General features: G+C 33.2%; 1 protein-coding gene across 2 annotated transcripts; it reads right to left on the minus strand.

The window, feature by feature from the left end:
- Positions 1–116: 116 nt before the first annotated feature.
- On the minus strand, positions 117–11,655 carry LOC126769417 (xaa-Pro dipeptidase). Of its 2 annotated transcripts, none has more exons than XM_050488181.1 (13): positions 11,494–11,655; positions 11,137–11,400; positions 10,568–10,759; positions 9,454–9,501; positions 8,658–8,719; positions 8,335–8,379; positions 6,986–7,061; positions 6,217–6,410; positions 5,677–5,811; positions 5,164–5,278; positions 1,645–1,836; positions 1,222–1,373; positions 117–334 (listed from the first exon to the last, which is right to left on the minus strand). In XM_050488181.1, exons 2-13 carry the CDS (start codon positions 11,305–11,307, stop codon positions 286–288), a joined length of 1,431 nt encoding a protein of 476 aa, XP_050344138.1. In that variant the 5' UTR covers positions 11,308–11,400; positions 11,494–11,655; the 3' UTR covers positions 117–285. The 2 variants fall into 2 exon arrangements, with proteins under 2 accessions (XP_050344138.1, XP_050344139.1); XM_050488182.1 differs by having other exon boundaries at positions 11,517–11,638.
- Positions 11,656–23,834: the final 12,179 nt, after the last annotated feature.

Here is a 23,834-nt window from a genome sequence, read left to right on the forward strand (position 1 = left end):
AAGACTTATGTGGAAGGGTGATATTAGGGTAGTTCGTTAGATTGTGATATAAGAAAGGTATACAATGGATTCAGAAATTGTAATATTGAATGTATATATTAAAATAAAACTAATAGTTTATTCCAAATTAAATATTATATATTACACATAATATATTATTTCATATTTCACTTAAATATTATATGGATTTAAATTTACACATATAATACAGTCTTCAAATTTTTGTACATTAATTTCATACATATATGTTTGTTGATTATGTTATGTATATGATTAATTGTTTATTTATTTGAAGTTTGCACCATTTGCCATAAAATCTTCAATTTCCTCGACACTGAAAATATAAAAAAGAACATTATTTTTGTACTAGAAAAACTAAAATGTATTATTGACACAAAGACATATTTTAATAAGCACAAATTGCACTTAGCCCAAATATAAAAACAATTGCTGATATCTATTTATAACTCAAATATATACCCAATTTGTTCTATTAATTATATACAGTTACTAGTATTTTATCTAGTGCAATCCCATTAATCAAAAGCACTTGAATAACAACAATATGTATGCAATTTTATTGTGAATTTTATGTTTTATTGCTATGACCAAACTAATAAAATGAAGCCTATTCATAGATTTTGTTATAATTTTTGAAATTTTTACGTTAAGATATTCAAAATTGAAATTTAAGTTGGTTTTTATTTTATAATCCAATCTTTAGTTTCGGAAATGTTGATCAGTTCGATTTACTATTCTAAAATAAGAACTCATTTGCCTTATTGTAATCAATCAATGACACTTCAAATTAAAGTCTACTACTATATTCTAATAGCTGAAGGCGTCAAGATAAACAAACCTTATACATACAAATAGCATATACCATGATATTTGCATTTGCTATTTTTATTGCACTACAAACAGTTTTAGTTTAATATGTATTTATTTAAATTTGTTTAATAAATCTTAATTTATATATTTAACACAGTTTGCTGTCATCAAACGCAATTTTTTCATGATTCTTTAATATAACCTATAGATAAGTGAGCCATAGATTATTTTAGATCTTGATAAATGAAGTTGTGTTCATTTCAAGTTCAAAGTTGTTTATTCATCTTTATTCTTCTTGCCTTTCGAATCGGCTATAGTAAAATAAAATAACTTTAATCAATATTTCAGAAATATTATGTTAATAATATACCTACAATCAATGTAACTTACGTTCTCGGTACGAAGGTTAAATTTTCAACTCCATTTTCTGTAATAAGAACGTCATCCTCGATACGAACGCCTCCAAAACCTCTGAATTGATTGACTCTATCCCAATTGAAGAATTGCGATTGTTCCGGGTTGTTTTGAGCGCCATCCAGAAGCTACAATGAGTGACAATAAATTTTTTTTAATCAATTTAAACATTAATATAATTTTATATTGGGATATTAAATGGGACACAAGTTTTAGTGTAGGAGGGCTTTGTGCAAGCCGCTCACTACATGGCGGCAGAATAATTGTCTGCCGCCATATAGTGTATTGTTACGTAGCAAATGAGTCAAAATAATTATAAGCTCAAGGCTCATAAAATGTTAATGTTGTTATCTTTTGCTCGTCTGCTTTCTTCAAATAATGGTAAAAAAAAACAATTACTCTATCTATGAAGTAGCATCCAGGCTCTATGGTAAGAATCATGCCCGCTTTCAAAGCTCGAGCTGTCCGCAGTCTAGCGAGCGGCCCTTGCCCCCTCGGCGGGCAGTGCGGTAGGTATCCGCCCACGTCGTGCACATCCAGGCCCAGCAGGTGACCGAGACCGTGCGGCTGAAGGATACCGTTTACTCCATGCTGAAATTATATAAAAAAATACTCCATACTTTTATAGATAATAGATTCTTTACAAAAGATATATATATCAATGGAGTGGCATGTGAGAGGTCGGAGGGCACGGTCCGCATCGGGCGGCACTTCGGCGGCGGGGTGTAATATTATCAATGTATTTTTATTAGTTTTTTTTACAAATACGAGTACGTAGTTCATATGTCAACAAAATGACATTTTCACTTTCATTAATCTGCAGTGTTTCAATAAGAGTATTCTTTTTACTATATACTATTGAATTGCCAAAATTAAGAAGGCGGCAAATTTGGAAGCTGCAACGGGTGCTACGCCAACCTATGCTACGCCACTGATGTATATGAAGTATTATAACACGCGCTAACTAAGTTGACCGGTCTGGAGTTAGTCGAGAGTGACTTCGAAACAGTTTGAGTGCAACAACTGAAGGTATACATGTGAATAGGTACGCATGCGCGTTTACAATTAATAATATAATTATTTTTTATCAATGCTTCAAATTTTTGTTTTATTGTATACTAGTAAAACCCGTGGGTTGGCGAACATGGAAATTAGTTTGTCACAAAAACTTGGAAATCTGGAAATGTAATTAAACTATTAGGCAGCAGCGGTACTCGAAAATATAAAATTCTTGTTTTGGTTTTGGTAACTTGGGTATATGACCCATAATTATTATTTTAAAAAGAGGCAATTATTTTGATATCGTAGACAAATACTTAAGATTTTATATATTTGTATAGATTTTGTATGTTATTAAATTAATGGACATGTAAACGTGATATATTGTTTTAATACAGTGAGTGTGATGATGTAGTATTATTAAGTGAACATTATCCCGAACAATATTGAGAATTAATAATACATATTTAAAATTTTTGTTAAATATTAAATAATTTTTTATAATTAATTTTTATCGTTTCATCATCATCATTGTTAAGGATTTTCTTATTAGTTGGATTAGTTTTTGTTAAAATTTTATTGCAACTTTTTACTGAGTTTAGTGGCTGTACTTATGGACTATACATATGGTATATGTATATTTATTTATTTTTTTTCGCTGGAAAAACGCGTTTACGCGTTTCCCCCACTTGAAATGGGGGGGTATGTGGGACTCGCCGGCGCCGAGTATGCGCCGGAATACCCACTAAAAAACCAGCGGTACCCACACCGCCTTTTCGAGGGGCGTCACGGGATCGCTTGCGCTTACTACCGTGACGCCCCGACGGTTGGCCCGCCTCTGCAGGCCTCCAAATCCTAGGGGGTTCTAAGGGTACAAAGACCCCCTAACCCCGGCAACACTTAGGGCGGGAAGAGAAGATGCGCATAGCGCCGACACCTTCTCCCCGGTCTTCTTCGGCGAAGCGAGTCAGCGGAGGCCCTCTCCTCACGCTCCCGCTCCGCTGCCTCCTTCTACGACATGACATTTTCGCAGAAGGAGACCGTCTCCAACCAGCACCTCTCGCTACCAAGCATGGCGTTTATCACACTCGGCAGCGAGAGGTCTTCACCGACTAAGGCCGCCAGGGACAGGCGCTGAGGTCCCCAAGCGGCACACTCTATCAGAGTGTGGCACGCTTTGTCCGAAGGCGCACCACACTCATGGCAGGAGGGTGTCACCTCCCGCCTCGCTATCCGGTGCAGGTACTTACCGAAACAACCGTGTCCGGTAAGTACCTGCGTCAGCCTGAATGTGAGTGTGCCGTGACTCCGTTCCACCCAGCGACTCAAGTGGGGGCGGACCGCCTCCACTGTCACTAGGCCTGCTGAGGGGGACCTCAGGTCCTCCTCCCACCTACGAATCAAGGCTCGCTGGGCTAGGGCCCTGACTCGCTCAACCTCCGCAGATCCTGGACGGACGCCGCTTGACCTCGTTTCCACCCGGAACCGGTGCACTTCCGCAAGCACCTCTGCCTGGAGTTCCCAGGGCGGATCGCTCGCGAGAAGTGTCGCTGCCGTCCATGACACCGTACGGTACCCACGTATCGCTCTCACCGCTATGACTATTTGCGGCCTCCGCAGAAAAGCTCTGTTACGAGCAGTGAAAGCATCCACCCAAATGGGTGCACCGTACAACGTCATGGAGCGTACCACGCCAGCGTATAAGCGCCGACATGGTGTTTCCGGCCCTCCTACATTGGGTAGGAGGCGGCCCAGGGCAGCAGCAGCGCTTATGAGCTTCGGGCCGAGTTGGACAAAATGCTGCCTGAAGGTACATCTTCCGTCCAGGATCAGGCCCAGATACCTCATCTGGGCTTGCACCTTAATCACCGTCCCCTGGACGGTGATAGACGCCCCTCGAGGGGGACCCCGACGTGGACCGTGGAATAGGAGGGCCTCTGTTTTTGTGACAGAGACCCTCAAGCCCAGCATCCCAATCCGGTCCATCGTGAGCGATACTCCGACCTCGGCCAGGCGGGCCGCCTCCTGAAAGGTCTGCCCCGTCGCCGTGATGAGGGTGTCATCCGCGTAGCACAACACCCTCATTCCGGGAAGGATGGGGGCCCTAAGGAGCCAATCGAATCCGACGTTCCACAGGATTAGGCCGAGTACTGACCCCTGTGGAACGCCGCAGCCTACCCAACGCCGGACAAGTCGCCCATCGCCCCCCTCCCAGAGGACCACTCGGTCCCGGAGGTATGCCCCCAACAGCCTTCTGAGGTAGGAAGGCACCCTGTGGTATCGGAGTGACTCCCTTTTAGTCTCGAAGGGAAGACTGTTAAAGGCGTTCGCTACGTCCAGCGATACCGCCAGGACTACGTTTCCTCGGGCCACCGCCTCGGTGGTCCAGGTCTTTAGGGCGTCCAGGGCGTTGGTTGATCGACCCTCCCTGAACCCGTACTGAGCCTCTGAAAGACCCGGCCCCACCTCGTTGAGGTGCTGAATAAGACGGGCAGCGAGGATCTTCTCGAAGAGCTTGCCCGTCTCATTCAGCAACACAATTGGCCTATATACCGAAGGAGAATCGAGTGGACGCCCCTCCTTCGGCAACAGAACCAACTTTCCCTCCTTCCACAGCTTCGGAAACTGCCCACTGGAAAGACATTCATCAAACAGTTCCCGAAGCCTCCCACCTAGATGTTCCAGGGCGTCACGCAGAACACGCCCTGGAACCCCGTCCGGATACATATGGTATATGACCGAACATCTCAAAGAGTCACCTTAAATGGTAAAATTCCTTTTAAGTTTACACATTGCTCCTTTTCATTTGTGGTGGAACAAGCTCCATACCTTCTTATCAAAAAGGAAGAGGAGGCCTTAGCCCAGCAGTGGGACATTCACAGGCTGTTACTACTATTGCTCCTTTTTCCTACCTCTTACCTCAATCATCTTCTCCACATCACCTTTCAGCAAGTTGCCTTCTTTCAAATGCTCCAACATTGCACGATTAGCTGTCAAATGCATATCAGTCCACAGAACTCCAGGCTTTGCTTCCCTGTAATTATTATTTATCAATCAAATTTTACATAATTATATTTTCTAAATTATTTTATCAATTTCGTATAGAGCCAAGTTATGTTCAAAAATCAAGCCTCAAAAATATGTACTAATAGTTTTTAGAAAATATGCTAAAATATTTCGAGTATTTTTGTTTAAGTGTTGTTTTTAAGGCTCCATATTGAATAATGTTATTAAAGTGGTCAACATTTTATTATAATCGTTAAAAAATATTTCTGCAATTTATCGTTACTCATATTTCCAAATATTTTTTATTGATGACATAAAGCTCCTCAATAGCTACCATAATGTATAAAAATGAAGTCGTTCGACAAAGAGAGGAGCAATAGGTACGGAACTGTTATTTCTTTGCCTATTTATATGTAGATATCTAACCTCACGACTGCGTCTCGGGCTTTAAGGACAGCCTCGTAGATCAACTTCTGGTCATCAGTGAACTTGCCGTTGGCGGGGAAGGAGCACGTGATGTCCGCGGCGTATCCTGCGTAGTTGCCGCCCATGTCGAACAAACTAAAATATTTGAAAAAAAAATGTAATAATTAAGACGATCATAAAAAACTTTCGTATTAAAGTTTAACACAAAACTATTAATATTTCCCGCTTTTCATGGCCATATAGTTCGATCTTCTATTCTTTCTCTATTGGTCATATAATAATTAGGCGACCTCATCCAGTGATAACGTTAATCCATGGACTGTATTATTATGACAATAAGTCTCCTGTCTCTTATATCTCTAAATACTCCATATACATTTTAATTACCGTAAGGGTACCTGCCATCCGGCGAAGACTACTCGTGCAGCCTTCTGGCGTAATGTCAAATTATATAGAAACTACTTAAATACTTTAAAATGATTCCATAGACAATAAAATTAGCTAGTAATTTTAATTAGTAGTTAGACTAGAGAAGTATACCACATGTCACCGTCGTGAACCATCTTGGCGTTGGGGGCGGCGGCGTGTCCGTAGTGCAGCGTGGCACCGTTGTGTCCGGAGCCGCAGATGCAGGTGTACGACACGTGCCGGCAGCCGCCCACGCGGTAGCAGTGGTCCAGGAAAACAGATTCGCACTGGTACTCAATGAGCCCGGGCCGCGTGAACAGCATCACCTGCGGCGGAATGGCTGTATACGGGAGTGGCTATTCGGACGCTGGCTGGTTATATTTAGCGCCCTTTATTTCTGTTCACCTTGAGTATGCTCGATGAACGGTAGTACCTAACTGTTGTCAATATTCTCGCAAAGCTACAATTTGTTTGCATACCGATGAGTCGGTCTAGCCACAAGAGACATATTAACATCTTAGATCTCGTGGTAGGCGCTCATTTTTTTTTGTATTGTAATAGGGGGCCAACGATCAGGAGGCTCACCTGCAAATGACTACCACCACCCATGGACATCTGCAACCCCCGAGGGTTTGCAGGTGCCGGCCTTTAAGGAATGAGTACGCTCTTTTCTTAAAGGCTGCTATATCATATCGGTTTAGAAAAGTCGCCGATGAAAGCTGGTTCCACAGAGTGGTTGTGCGAGATAGTAAATGCCTTAAAAATCATTGACGGTGTAAGTAGTGGTTTTTATTTCTTAGAGCGCCAGCCCAAAGAGGGCGAAAGTGAAGAGGGCGAGGTGGAAGAGAACTCATGATCAATTTATACTTCCTGACTTCCTAACATAAATTAATATATATACCTGTTTATGTGCATCAGATGATATTTTGCAGACATATCTCATAACCTCAATCTCCTCCGGGGTCTTTATCACTCGCCTGTAACAATTTGAGATTTTAAACAAACAAATTCTTCATATTTTAAAATATGATTATAGATTACATTTATTTTATACTAAATTTCAAAAAGTATAAAACAATTATGTATGTTATACCTTATTATAAAAATAATAAATATAATATATAGTTAATGTATTAAAATATTTATATAAAAACATTGTTTTTTTTGGATAAATCGAAATTCTCAACAAGTTAATCTTGATACATTCATCAAGTATTTTTATAATCACATTCTGATAGCTTATTGTATGTCGTAATCAACTGATATGGCATATGCAATGGACTAAAAACAATATCAATAAAAACTGATATGAATTTGTATTCAGCTGATTGTTATACTTGGTTTTAGTTAAATGAAAATTAAAGTCATAAATACTATAATAATGTAACTATAAAGTAAATTTATCATTATTATTACTTTTCTTATATTTCAATTCGTTATCATTTTCACTTAATCAACCTTTTTTATTTTTTCAATATGACGTTTTTGCTAACATTTGATCATATTTTTATTTATATCAAATCGTTGTACGTAAAACAAATAATAATTATGTAACATTATGTAACTACTATATTTAACAACTATAGCAAACCTAAATAAACAAATATTATCCAATTTAATTAAAACTAGTGTTAACTCAACTCAATTTAACTGTAATTATTAATAAACATTTGAGGACTCTAAACATCATCAGCTTCCAAAGAAACAAAACCGGTACTTAACTGAATCTTTGCCTATTTATATTTGTTTAAATAAACTATTACTTCTCATTTATTTTTTTAATACAACTACAGTAGATAATAATTTTACATATGAATATTATAATTAAAGGAATAAAATTTTTAATTTCGTTTAGAAATTCTTCATAAATTACATAACTTATTTATAGTTTATTTTATATTAATAATTATATAACCAACGTTCGCAGATGAAGTTGTCATTGCTTTGCAAGCGTTGGAGTGATTAGTTGCCATATTTAATAAGCAATTACCAATATCGATTGAAATAGTAGTAAGAAAAACTAAAACGCCCGTTTTAGAGACTAAATATTTAAAACGTTATATATTTAAAACGTTTTTAGGGAATAAATAATATATAATTTATATCACATTTAAGAGTATGCGAATATGAGCAAATTTTAAAGATTCCTCTACACAAACGATATAACTATTAACGTAAAACAAATAGTTTGTTTACATTTTAATACTTGTCTACTTTTTTTGATATAATAAAAAAAATTAACACACTTACAGTTCAGCAATAATCGGAAATAGTATTTCATTGTCTATGTTGAACCTGAAAAAAAGCAAATTGTAATAAAGCCTTGCTCTACTAGATTTGTATTAAATAAATAAATAATTGTCATATAAACGCAAGAAAAGGGAAAAAAAGAAAATAATTGTCATGTTTATGACGAGGTTATAATTAAAACACAATTTTGAATAATAGTATCTCTGTTATAGGTGGATTTAATAAAATCCGGCATAAAGTTGTGTCATATAAAATTTACATATTATATAACTCATACACAAAATAGAATTATGAAAAAAAAATCAGTATGTAAATAAACTTACTCATCAATACCAGCAAATACTGCTTCTTTTGCTGTTAAGCCACTGTCCGAATTGGGCCCACTCTAAAACAGAAATCAAATTGATCTATAACTATATTCAGTGGCAGAAGGAGTAAAGATTAATAAGCCTAAGGTTTAATTCCATGTGGATGCGCTTGTAGTTCTGCAAAGTTATGTATAAAAATAACTATTAGTGCAAGTGGAACTTTGGTACTTTCGTTCGTATCAATATTTAAAGAACTTCGTTTCGAATAAGCGATGGAATGAATGAGTGTATTGTGTTTACGTTTGCAGATTTTACACCAAGATTTTTTAATATAATATTAGGAACGAATATGTACGTCAAAATTCGATTCTTTTCACATTTACGTCAGATGGTGTTATACATGTTTAGAACAAATCGTGCCATGTTTTATTGAGATCCTAAGACTTATAACTAGCCAAAATCATTATTAAGTATTTTTTTTTCAAATTGAATTAGGATGTATGTTCATGTATTTTTTTATGACTATTTCCTACATAACTTCTTCAATTAATTATCATTCCTCTGTTTTGATTCGAAACCGATCACAGAGTTTACAACATTTTCTACATTTGGAAGAATATTAAAATCAACTGTACCTCATGTGGAACTTAGAAAATCATGTTATGATAATATCAATTACATTATTTTGTATTGCATGTTGATAACTATAAGAAGCTAAAAACCCTATTAGGACTCCCAAGAGAAATTATTATTTTTTAATTATTTAGAAATATAAAATTTGTGCTTTTAAATACATAAAATTTATACTTACAAGAGTGAGTAAAACATCAGGTTTGAGGGATTTTAGTACATCTGTAAGCTGAAAAAAAAGGAATTACTGAGTACACAAATTCAAAATAAATGAACAATCGTGTAAATGGAATAAGCAATAAATAAATAATAAATAAGGAAACTAGATAATATTTCTAGGCAAATCTCTAATGGACTACTGAATTATGAAATGCTAAAAAAGAATAAAATTAAAATAAAAGATTTCAAAACATATCTGGACATATTACTATATTATTCAAAAACAATAAAAATAAGATATAAAGTCATCTAGCTTCTGTATAATGTAAATTAAAATATATATATATATATTATCTTGCATAATAGGTAGCAAGATTGTTTTAATCAAGATTACAAATTGTAATTTAGTGATAAATTTAATTTTATCATTATACATGAAAAAAGTACATTAAAATGATAAATAATCTATTGACTATTATTGAAGCAACAAAAGAGGAAAGATAATGGCATCGTTTGTATGCCATTATCTTTCCTCTTTTGTTGCTACATAGTCTACACAGGTAGATTAAGCCATTGCTTGACTCGAAAGTACCATAAAAAAAATTTAAGGACTTTTTTACTAATAAAACTGTATCTAATCAATTTTATCTAACTAAGAAGTAAAAGATTAACTTTTGACTGAATCTTGGCAATGACGACCCATCTGAATACCTAACAAATCATGCTAGAGATTATAGACACAAAGTATGTAGAGATGTAAAGAAAGGTGCCTAGTTATTATCACATGATGAGATGATAATTGACATAATTTGAGAAATTAAGTGTTTGGCCAACCTAACATATTCTGCAGCTATACAAGCTAATCCCAAGACCAATGAGACTTAGATTAGTATATTAGAAAAGAAGAAGAAAAGATAATTGTACGATCTTCTTTTGTACAATATGAACAAGAGGGATTATCCAGATGTTCTTAGTTTTCTAAATCATAATAGAGCTGAATGTCTTTTGTTATTACTAAATTACTTCTTTTTTGTTTCATTAATATTCTTATTTTCTTTGTATCACTAATCCACTTGCATAATGTAACAAAATGTGATATTATGCTAAAAATGATAGTATGAAAGTAATAAATGTACCTCATCTACGTAATGTACTTCTTCAACTCCATATATTTTCTTAAACTCTGACGGAGATAGTAGTTTACCCATCCAAACTTCATATTCTTCTGGTAGGCGTGGCACAAACAAATGTGCCTTTCCTGTTTTGACATCTAAAGCAAAGTAGCAGCCGGGCTCACGAACACCACACACCCAAGTAAAATATGCTTCCTGAAATAAAAATGATATTTAAAAATCACAACTTAACATGCAATATTAGCAGATTTCTATTGTATTATGACAGCAAAATCAAATGCTGTGTTAATAATTGAAAAATAATAAAAAAAACTATCTAGCACACAATATAGAAATAAAAACTAGCATACAGCAGAGCCCATAGTTTTTTTATCGTATATATTATTATATTTATAGTATGCATTTAAATATTACCTTATTTTTTTATCTTATTGTGTCAAAAGCTTTACATAAATTAAATAACCAAATTCATGTATTGAATAATAATTTTATTACAATTAAAACACTGAAATAAAATAAGATATAATTACAGAACATATTTTGGTGCTAATTTTATATGTGAACTGTCTTACCTGTCGGAAAACATATTCAATATCAGTGTCATAATGGCTGATGCTATCACCTCCTTGTAATACTACAACTTGTCCATTCTGTAATTTTTCTGTAAGCCTTTTTCTGTTTTTTGCAAACAACGATAATGGTACTTCTAAAGTACCGGGTCCCATCGACCATGATTCGATCATCGTTGCTACTCACGTAATACAATGGAAAAATGTAATTTAACTACGCTTATCTTCAATATAGATAAATTGTTGTCGATTTTCTTTATCTTTTGCCTGTGTAAAGTACATAATTATAAAATAATGCGTAAGTATATATTATTAAATAGGTAGTGCTAATTATATTAACACAATTGATATTATTTTTACCCTTGAGATCTCAATTTATTTACGTCTGTAAAGTCTGCAAGATTGATGAAGTATTTACAAACAAATAGAAAACAAATTTGAAATTACAATTGAAACAATATTGAAAATGCGTATTGTTATGCGTAGGCAAAAGTCGTAGTTTAACTGACAACGGATTAGTGATAACTTCATAACAGATAAACTGACATTTGACATTAGATAGTCTAGTCCAGTGGTACCCAATCTGCGGCCTGCTGGCCGCATGCGGCCCGCCGAGCTTTTGTTGAAATTTCAAAGGTTTTTATTAAGACCGTTCGATAAATCCCTTTATAATTGTTTCATATAAATTGTAACAATCTGGAAACTTATGAAATCATTACCTAAATACTATGTTTGCGGTATACGAAATACTATGAGTCTAAAGACTATCATTTCAAGAAAATCATAGTGTGTTTCAGGTTATTTTACTATAATGATTTGGTACTGATTAAATCAAATTATCGCATTTCCAAGGCTTCATTCACTTCATCTTCCTCACAATTATAATCAGTATACTATATAAATATCAATTATCAAACAAAAGCTACCAATGATAGACAATCATTGGTTTCTATGCATGCCTGGTGTAACAATTTTACTGAATGATACTCTCCTTGGAGCTTACGATTTTATTTTACTATAATTTTTCCGGTTCTTTATTTTATTATATCATGGTTCTATCTATTATATTACGGTTATTTATTTTATGATTTTCTACTTTGTTTTTATAAGTTTACTACATCTACTCAACGACAGATGGCAGCAGCATAGTGTTTTTTTTTCTTTTTATTATTTAACTTTTCTGTACCCAAAGAGTATTTTGTATTCAATAATTAATTTGTAGAATTCAGTTAAGTTTTATTGTACTCCTGAATGTTAATATATATATAAGTATTTAAGGGTCACAATGTTTATGCTTATATATATAGGCCTCTGCATCTTTGACAGATGATTTAAGCGGCATCGCGTTTATGCTTATGTATAATTAAATGATAAAAATAAACACGTGCTTTATAACTGACATACTCCCAAGTCAGTTATAAAAAAAACGTATTTTACCATGTTTTATTAATAATTGCTTGTGCTGTTGTTATTTGTAAGAATTAACGTGGCAATAATAATGAAAACCTACTTATATTTTTTATTTCGAAATTTCTGATTTTATTTATCATATCCACAGCACCATTGAATCATTGCCTTCACTTGGAGAAATGGTAGTTTATAACAATAACAATTATTGTTTTCTACAGGTAAAAGGTTTTCGAAACTCGAAATAACTGTTTTTCTTTTGTCAAAAGTATTATTAATAATCTTCTGTAATAAAGGACAAATATAAAGACTAACTTGTTGGATATTTCAAATAAATATAAAAATCATGACTCTGAATAACTTAGTAACACAGACGTAGAACACAACAAGCAATACAGGACTTATAATAAAGACTTATAATTAGTAATTAAACAACTTCATGTGTTTTCATTTTATTCCATTTAAAAGATAACTTTTTAAATCTTATCTAAATCACAAGATCGATAAATTAAACTATCTAAAATCACAAAATGCACTAAAACATGCACACATGTAATATTACAATGATTTTTATACCCGATTTGGTACAATTGTACATTTTATTATTGATGTACTAAAAAGAAAGATACTTTCATAATTATTACAATATTGCCTACAAATTGTCTAAATTGTAACAAGCGTTGCCGTAATTCAGACTAATATTCATGCGTCTGATTTAGTAACGACACACCTGCCATATCGCATTGTGCGATACGATTTAACTTACTTATATTTGACATGCGAGGAAATAACTGTATCTAAAGCATTTCATTACGGTTATGTTGACAATCCCGTTAGTAAATTGTTCCAATTACATTATACGTACACTGAGTTATCAAGTATTCTTAACACAAATTTTAGAGAAACACTGATCATGGAAAATATTGACTATTGTATAACTATATTTATATAACCCTTGGATGAGATTTATCTATTGATATTGAATACATGATGCGAAATATAAATACACAAACGTAGTTAAAGCTCTTGAATATGAATACTTTACATTAATAATATTTAAATAACTTTATTTATTTGGAAATGTCTCAGCATAAGTCTTGTCACGAAAAACGCAAACATTAATAAAATAGATAATATGGAAGGCATAACAATACTAAAGTTTATTACGTCATTCAGTACTTTGATCAGTTAAGGTCACTAAAATCAAGAATAAATATTATGATTGTAGAGTACCGGCGGCCATTTTGGTTCGTTCTCGTGATTTGTACCGCGCGTGACACGTCATAGCTGGCCATCTCGCTCTCGCATGCTTTCCGCATATAGCACCATTGTAACCCGACACGTTTCTTACACACAGGCGATTTCACAACACGGTCCACACTTTCACAACTAAAATGTTTTGATTTATTAACATAAATAAATTATGAATCTACTGATATCTCATGACACGATTGTTTCTTTTCTTGCAGCCTCCGTACAGCCTCGGCAACAAGGGCACGCTGTTCCAATAATCTTTCCACGAGATCAACTGGTTCTTGCTTTCTAATGTAATAAGGTGCAGCTCTTGCTCGAGCTTGCAGGTGGAGCTTTTGCTTAAGACCTAGGGTAAGTTCCTCGATAGCAGGTAACCTGTTTGATGTTATCGGTCGTCCCTCCTCTCGATTTGTGTTACGGTGTTCATATCTAGAGGTCTCTTTCAACATAGCGTTAATCGCTATTATGTATTTATACTAAGAAATGAGAATCACAAGTTTCACCGGGTACGCGCAACAACGTTTGCGAATGTGGAATGAATGAGCGAGTGAGCCGAGTCGACCCCAGTGTAGCAATTGCGGGTCTTAGCGGGGGCAGCGGGGAGGGTATGACGTAGCAAGATGCGCAGTCGTGCCGGGCTGTATACAAACAATACGATGGACGTAAATAAACACGAGACCGACCCGACACGCCTGTAATGTGAACGGTGTTATCTTTGTGTTAGTGGTTCAACTTGTCGGTCCACTTGTCTCTCGTGTGGGAAGTGGAAAAATCTCTGGCTAGTCCTAGAATAGGTTATATATATTTACTTAGTAAGGCCATAATTTATCTTTCTAATCTGAATCTGATTTTTAATACGGTCACGGCTGAATACTTTGATGTCGACCTATATGGATGTATAAACGATGTCAGTATTATCAATTATTATGAATCTTGCATAATAACCTTACTCTGTCGAACAGCCACACACACTGACAAACTTATTCTTGACCTATTCTTAGCTTTAATGTGTAATATATAATTATTTTAACTTTTATGAGCTGTACTTATCACTTTTGAACAACAAATTGAAATACAAACATTCTAAATATAAACGCTATGATGACGCAATATACTTAATTCTTACGATATGATCGTTTGCAAATCAAAATTTCATTAAAAAAATACATATGAGTATTATATACATATAGTATATGATAATTTATAAATTATTTCTTTTTCATCGATTATTTCTGTACCATAATATGTATGATTATTCATTTTAAAATTATATAGCTTATAGTTTATAGGCCAGTTGTATTAAAGTTAGATTGTTATCAACGATTTTCTGTCAACGTTTGCTTATCAGAAGAACATGTTTCGTAAATATAATGAAGAAACAAAACATACTTGAGATAGGAGACTTTTACACCTACCTTTGTAAGTGTTATTGGTATTAATTTTTGAAACGATGTAATTACGTTATTTGTACGATGCAATATAAGCCGTAAGTAAAAGAGGATTATGTAGATATTCAATATATGTGTTTACCCAATGAGTCAGTCGTATTTGTATGATGTTTGTATGTAGTAGTGAGCTGGCTGTTTCGCTGAACCAAAACTAAAAACGGACATTGCCCTCGGTTTTTATGCGACTTTTTTTTGGTAATCGAGTTCGTTGTTACTTTTTGGTAGGTACATTAATCCAGTGTTTGTAAGCAACGTGTTTCATAGAATTTACCAGAAACGTAAATAAATATTATCGTGAAATGTGGAATCATTATATTTTTCAATTATTTATCGCAACTTTTATGTTTTATTGAATACTTATAAATTAAGATGCATGAACTAAGTAGTTATTAATCATAATTTTAATTAATCTTTTAAGTAAATATCATATTTAATTAAATTATTGAAATTGGGCTTAAAACAAAAAGTGGATGACATGCCATATTACAATTGTTTTGTAGTTTATATATGTTAAAATAGAGAGTGCCCGAGAAAACGGCGATTTTAAAACTAAGCCGATTATTTTTTATTATTATATACGAGGTTTTTTCATTTAATTTTCGATATTGATTTAACGGCAAAGTGTCTATAATATGCTACAAGTAGCTACGGGTAAGTTAACCGGTTTGGGAACCAGGACTGTTACAAACCTCGAATACTATTTTTGAATAATATAAACAAAATAGTTAACACTATTTGAATGACACTAGTAACAAGAAAGTACCTAGTTTTGTTAAAAGGGTCGATTCTCCCGCGTTTTAAACTCATTGAAGCTCGAATCTAATTCAATGATAGTATTAACACTTTGTTTTAGTAATAACTATTATTTCAAATTAAAAAACCTTAAATAAATTCAAACTTAACAAAAAGAATATCATAATAATATAATTGTCTAGTCTTTAAAAGTAATGTTATTGTCAGTTAATAGAACGGTCGTTGTGGGAGCACGTTTTTATAAAAACATAAAAGTATAAATCAGACAGTCAATAAACTATACTGAACAAAAATAAGTATTGAATGATATGGCTTATCGTTCAATACTTATTTTTATAAGTTATATAAGTTTATACAAACAAAATGGAAATGTTATTGTGTTGTCTTAATATAATGCGATTATTATAATTTTATTTCTATTAAAAAGTGATAAATAGTGGAATGAGATTTTATACACCAATATTAAATAATATGCGTCTACAGACGTACATACTGTAGACTTCCGCCACATTAACCTTCAAGAGAAAAGATAAGAATATCAACTAATTTTAAACTAGCGTGAAATGAACATGGCGTAGGCATGTTAATTTATCGTTAAAATTGAATTTTGCAAATTGTTTATATGGGCAGTATAATTATTGAGTGTTGTCCTGCCACCTAGCGACGAGTAGCTGAATGTATTCAAATTGTTTTTTCATAGTGATCATAGATGGAAGTTATGTCTTAAAAAACTAATGTGATATTCTTTATTAAAAATACACAATAATACTTAGCAAGATATCTAGCTATCGTACATATACTTTGTAGTTTATTTTGCGTACAACTTAAAACGTGAGAATATAAATGAATGAAATTCATGAAACACATTTATATATACATATACTGACTGAAAAACAAAATCACTTCCGTATTCATTCGTTTGCACTGTGTAGGTATTTCTATAATAATTATTTCCTATCCATAGCTTAACATATACCTTGGTTGTGATCTGATTATATTACATTCGAATCGGAAAAATTCACAATTGCATGTATCAAAATACATTTGTAAATTGCTTTCAGAATAAAGAGTTTAACGATGTAAGACTATTTTTAACCGACTACACAAAATGCTACTCTATTTTCTATGTTCAACGTGATTGTACGTTTTTTTATATACAGGGTTACAGGGTAATATGTCACGATCCTTTTAAAGGGTTATGGTTCAGGACAATAGCTATCAAATGACCCCCAAAATGCTTATGCAAAAGTGTATCGTTTTCGAGTTATTAATTTTTTAATATTTTTTTTATTTAAAGGATGTTTAAGATTCTAAAATTCAATAAAAAAAAATCAACGTATTTTCCCTATTTTTTATTGTATTTCTTGCTAGGGTACATCCTAGTTAATAATAACCAGTTATAAAACAAAAACAATCTTCAAGCATTTTTAAATTACAGATCCAAAACTGTACAACTTTTCGATTTTTAATTTTGATTCTTTAAGTTACTCGCATTTTTTTTGTAAAAATCACTATGGCTCTTATCGTGCGGATCATTTTAAAAACATCTGCGTTTCCTTAGCTATCCATCGGTACATAAAAAGTACAGTAACAATCATAAACTCAGGAGAAAATTAGATAACAAAGAGACCAGGTAGGAAATTCTAAGAAATGCTATTGTTAAGAAATTAAATCTGGATCAAAGACAAAAGGACCTCAATGCAAAGTAGTTAAAGATTATTTTTAATAGGGGTAATAGGTAAAAAAGGAGAGATAAACCAGAGCTGTCATTGCAATTGTATATGTAAGTATATTTACGATTTCTTGAAAATGACTTTACCAATTAAGATTACTTGGCAAAGAAATAAACCTATCTAATTATTATTATAATCAGTGACAGATGCAACTTGAATGATAAGTAAAATTAATTATGACGAAGTCAAAAATCAAAAAACAACTGCCATACATAGTACCACCGTATTGACATATTGTTTTAAGATTTTATTTCGAAAAAAAAAACTATAGCCGGTGTCAATCGGAATGATGTACGGATTTAAAATTTGTAATGAAATAGTAGAAAAAAGAATCTCACTTATAAAATATTTTGATAAGTCAAAAGGAGCAAAAACAACTTTGATATTGAATTATCTATGATTTTTTATTATGGATACACGAAAAAATGGCGTCTCGAATGTCTGCAATGTTGTTATCGAACTAAAATTAAAGTGTATATAAGTAGTTAAGAATAATAGTGTTGTATATTATATATAAAAATATTTCGATCAAGAACTGTTTGTAGTACATAATATAGCAGAGATATTAGCTAATCGCATGGAATACGTAAATCTAAGGTTTGTCCTTACTTATTAGCTAGGAATAGGCTATACAATACATATATGAACCCTGAAAACACAACAATTCCTTTCTTGGGCACTAGGTTTATTTTTTTTAATGTTATTATTAGTTTTTCTTAAAAAGGTTTGAATTTAAAAAAATGTAATGAGTGAACCTAACATCAAACCGAAGTCATTTAAGTTGTTTTATTTTAACTAGATAACTCATTAGTAGGTTATCTTTAATAGAGTCATAAATAGATATTGGAAAAAATTTCTAAATTTAATATTCAATTAATGTGGGATCTGAATGAGCTGAGCTATTTATTTATTTATATCTATACATATAATAAATCTCTAACTAATAGCTGTCTGTACATGGAAGATATATGAGTAAAACTATTACTCAAAACAATGATTGTTAGAATTTTTTGTTTGTTGGTCTGTGCGTTTGTGCACGCTAATCTTAGAAACGGCTTAACGGATTTGAGTGCGGTTTTCACTAATGTATTGTCACTAATAAAGTTATATTATAAAATTTAGTTATTGTTTTATTTCAATCAGTCTATTAATAATAAAGCTATGTCAATTTAATGAACCACGTCGAACATTTCTTCAGTACAATTACTATAAAATAATTGATCTTCCAATGTAAGTTGAACTCAGATTTATATGATCAATCATATTAAATAGGGTTCAGTTATGCTGGTATATATGTAAACTCGCCCATGTGCAGATATAGATAGTATGTCTATCTTTTAAGGTTGACTATAACCTTTTGTATGGTAATCAATTTTTTTCTAAAATAATGCCATATTTCGCAGTCGTTTTTATAAAATGTTAATTCTTTTGAAAGATATCGAGAAAAGACCATAGACAGTTTTAGTACTTTTTATAGTTTTGTCATATTATTACAATGGGTAGCTGAGTAGGTTGTTTGAAAATACTCATACATACGTATTTATCTTCGTCTTGTAAATAATTTGTAATAACTTTGTAAGTTAAAGTTTATAGATTAGTTTGACAAGTTGATAAGTTAAAGTCTAAATATGTACAAATAGAAATTAAAAATACTACAAATCGTGTCCGCGTGGAGTGGTGGCAAGAATGTTAGCAACATTTACCATTTGAATCGCAATTTCGATTCTCTGGGCGGTAAATGAACCAGTTAGTCGGTTAGTTGATAATAAGTATGTAAAAAACAGATTTACGTTTTAATTTTAAAAGGACACAATTTCTTGTGAAGGTATCGAATATCCAATAAATAAAGAACAGGGAAAGACATTCAAGTATGTCGGAATAGATTTATGAGAATGATGTTTTTCTTATGTATGATTCTAATTGTTTGTTGCCCTATCTAGATCCAGATGTCGAAAAAACCGAATAAACACTAATATCCTACGAAAATAAAACTAAAAATGTTGTATATACTGAAATATTATAAGTCTGCTCTTAGTGTTTTTTTTAAATTATACGCGGATGATACCGCGGGCACAGCTAGTAATTATATACATCAAGTTTTTAGTTACCTACAATAATTCTCAAAAACATTAATATATATACAAATTTTGATTATAATAAAAATAATATCCTGGGACATTTTTCACTTACGACAATCTGATCCCAAATTAAGCGTACAGAGCTTGTACTATGGAAACCAGACAACTGATATACAGACTACGTATACTATTTTTGTTTTGTAAATACAAACTTATATAGATAATTACACCCATCTGTCCTGGGTGGGAATCGAACCCACAACCTTCGGCGTGAAAGGAAAGCATCCACCTTGCTTGATGCTTGCATGATTATATTTGATTTGATTTTCACTTTGCAAGATAGTAAGCTTAATTTATACGCGAATTTCAATTATATCGCTTCAATGAGAGCACATTGATTATAATATGAGTTTTTTTAATCCACACTCCTACTGTAGTTGGTAAGTTGATACTAAATTCAACCGACTTTAAAAGTAGCAAAAAATGCACTAAAAACTAAAAGTAGCTCATTTGGTTTTTTATTTAAAGATTTTATATGTAGTGCAAACTGTTTGATGGTGACTACAAAACTGTTTGATGATGTCTGCCATAAAAGCGTTATTGCGGTTTCCTGTCAAAAAATTCTCAGTAGCGGGTCCAATTTTTAAGTTATTTAAATTTCTAAATGTTTGCTTCGGCGCTAAAAGGTCTGTTCGAGTAATAAGTGATTCCTAATAATACTTGAATATCGATTACAGAAATATTTTTATTTTTGACTGCCTCGTTGGTCTAATGGCTTGATGTAAGGCCGCAGACCCGGAGGTCCTGGGTTCAATTCCCAGGTCAGGCCAATAAAAAGTTATTGGGATTTTCTGACAGAAAATTCTCAGTAGCAGTCCGGAGTCTGGAAGTTGGAAGTGTGTATACTCCCGTGTCTCGGAAAGCACGTAAAGCCGTCGGTCCTGCGCCTGAACTCTTTCCGGTTTGATTGATTGCCGTCCCATCGGATTATGAGAGTTAAGGAATAGAGAGTGCACCTGTGTTTGCGCACACACTTGTGCACTATAATATCTGGTGCGTAGTTGGTTAATCTCTCTTGAGATTGGCCGCCGTGGCCGAAATCAATCTGAGAAAAATAAAAATAATGAGGGCATCATTATTTTTATTTTATTTATTATACTATTACATTAGTATAAATATTTATAATATTTTTAAATATATATTGTAATAACTTTCAGTTTTATTTTCTTACATTACCCAAGGTAAACAGTATATGCTGTTAAATCAAAATCAAAATACTTTATTCAACATGAAAGCATTACACTTACTTATTGATAGTCAAACTAGAAACTACCACCGGTTCGGAAAAGAAACACCCAGCTCAGAGAAGACCCGAAACTCAGAGGGCTTAATTAGGAGGAATTAACGTTGTTTTCTGTTATATTTAAAAAAGCCAAAGTTATCAAAAATTGTTAATAAATAATATCATAAATAACTTGAACGTAACTGGTGGTAGGGCTTTGTGCAAGCTCTTCTGGATAGGTACCACCCACTCTCAGAATATCTGAATTCTACCGCAAAACAGCAGTACTTGGTATTGTTGTGTTTCGGTTTGAAGGGTGAGTGAGTCAGTGTAATTACAGGAACAAGGGCCATTATTTATGGGGCAGATATATATAAACATTATAAATTGCTCCAAACTTCCAAAAGGTTGGTGGCGCATTGGCGATTAAGCGACGGTTTCTTACAATTCCAATGTCTATGGACATTGGTGATCACTTACCATCAGATGACCAATTTGCTCGTCCGCCTACTTACATTATAAAAAAAAATTGGCGCAGGGCCAACAGATTTAATTTTCGGTGACCACTCACTATAAGGTGCCCATATGCTCGTCCACCTAACTATTCTATAAAAAAAAACAAAAAACGGTAATCATAAACTATATATCCCAAAAATAGTAAAGGAACTAAAATTGATTTTTTTGAAATACTGATGAAATAGTTTTGTTTTTATTAATAACTTCGATTGATTTACTTTGTATTATACATTTTTATACATTATATAACTGAAAGTCATCACATAAGTATTTACTTTTTACGGACATATTACTCAGTAACAGCCTGTAAATGTCCCACTGCTGGGCTAAGGCCTCCTCTCCCTTTTTTGAGGAGAAGGTTTGGAGCTTATTCCACCACGCTGCTCCAGTGCGGGTTGGTAGAATACACATGTGGCAGAATTTCGATGAAATTAGACACATGTAGGTTTCCTCACGATGTTTTCCTTCACCGAAAAGCACGAGATGAATTATAAACAGAAATTAAGCACATGTAAATTCAGAGGTGCTCGCCCGGGTTTGAACCCACGTTCATCGGTTAAGATTCACGCGTTCTTACCACTGGGCCATCTCGACTTTTTTTTACATATTACTCACGACACAGTATTTACTTACGATTTATACGTTTAGATATTTACAGTGAAGTAATTTAATTAATCTTATAAGTGTACTGATTGTATTATTTTAAGTAGCTTTGCTTAATATTGATACATTTTTCATAAATATTAATTAAAGATGTTAATCCCCGCTATTATAATTTCCTGACATAATATATTTGTTTCGAGAGTTCTTGGTATTGAAAGAGCTGTTTTGGAGGATATATTTAAATAATCCTATTATTTTACAAATGTCAAACTATTTTCTTACTCAATGTTTTATGGACAGAGAATCATTTCGTCTGTCAATATTTATAAGTAAACAGGCATTCAATTTGCAGTTAAATACCTAGGTTAAATAATAATATAGAATTTTTGCGGTCCCTTTGTAGTTACGTAGTCTTCGTGTCAATAATTATTATTGGTAGTCATCAAAGTTTTTTACAAATTTAAGCTCTTTAACTTTACAATTTATTGTTTTTTATTTATAAATAAAATTAAATGACGTATAGAGCCTATTTAAACAAACACATATTTGTGTGTCTTTCTTAAAGACAGACTCGGAGTGGTAGCACTTGTGGTGTTGTATTCAACGATTTTGTTTGATCGAGCTAGGGGATTATCTTTCTGCAAATCTTTAGCAGTTATAAATTTTACAGTTGGACTAGAAAACGGACTTATTGCATTATTTTCTACCAGACAGTTACATTTGGGCTTAACAGAAAAACATAAAGATGGTTTGACAACAATAAAAGCAAATATATAAACAGCGTGAAAGAGTTAGAAAATAAAAATAAATTACCTACACATATTAAAGTAAAGATGTTCCTACATACATTAATAATTATGTTTTATACTTTATACTAGTATAATTTATTTGTTTATAACGCTTTCGGGAGTCGTTTTATTTCAAGATTAATTTAAAGTTAAAATGACCACCGGTTCGGAATATTCAGGTTATTCTAGAATCTTGCTAGAGTCTCTGCAAGAAACTCAGTAGTTTCTCTTGATTGATTATAATTGAATTATTATTGATCCTGCATGGAAATCAAACTCATTTATTGATTAGTACGCTTAATTCATCGATAGTAATGTAAAGAATTTTATTATAAAAGCCAACATCTTGTCCAAGGATAGTGCTACAAGATGTTTTTTGCTCCTCATGTTTTTCACTGTTTCTATCAAGATAATAAAGATTATTATGGATATATAAGAAAACTCAATCATTATCGGTTACGCCAAAAACTCTAATGTCCAACATCAACTTAAGCCGCTGTTGTTTTACGTTAAATATACTTTTTAATCGCGTCTAATACCAGATTATTTGATGTAAACTAACTTTGTATCAGTGACAATGCGTGACATCGTCAAAATTTGTTTTTTATTTATCAGCTATTTTATCAGCATTAAAAAGTAATGTAGTATCATCAGTGAACCATACAATATCAACTTTACAAGGCGCAAATCGGCCCCACATGGAGTACTGCTCCCATCTCTGAGCAGGAGCTCCCCAGTACCAGCTTTTTCCCTTTGACCGCATACATCGTAGAGCAGCAGTCGATGATCAAGTTATTACCGACCGGCTTGATCCTTTGGATCTACATAGTGATCCTTAG

This window comes from Nymphalis io, chromosome 7 (assembly GCF_905147045.1).
Source record: "Nymphalis io chromosome 7, ilAglIoxx1.1, whole genome shotgun sequence".
NCBI lineage: Eukaryota > Metazoa > Arthropoda > Insecta > Lepidoptera > Nymphalidae > Nymphalis > Nymphalis io.

Coding starts and splice junctions, on each gene's coding strand:
- LOC126769417 (XM_050488181.1), bottom strand. CDS start 11,307: ATGATCGAATCATGGTCGATGGGACCCGGTACTTTAGAAGTACCATTA. Junction 8,380..8,657: donor GTATTTGCTGGTATTGATGA/GTAAGTTTATTT, acceptor GCTTTTTTTCAG/GTTCAACATAGACAATGAAA. Junction 1,374..1,644: donor GATGCTACTTCATAGATAGA/GTAATTGTTTTT, acceptor CACTCATTGTAG/CTTCTGGATGGCGCTCAAAA.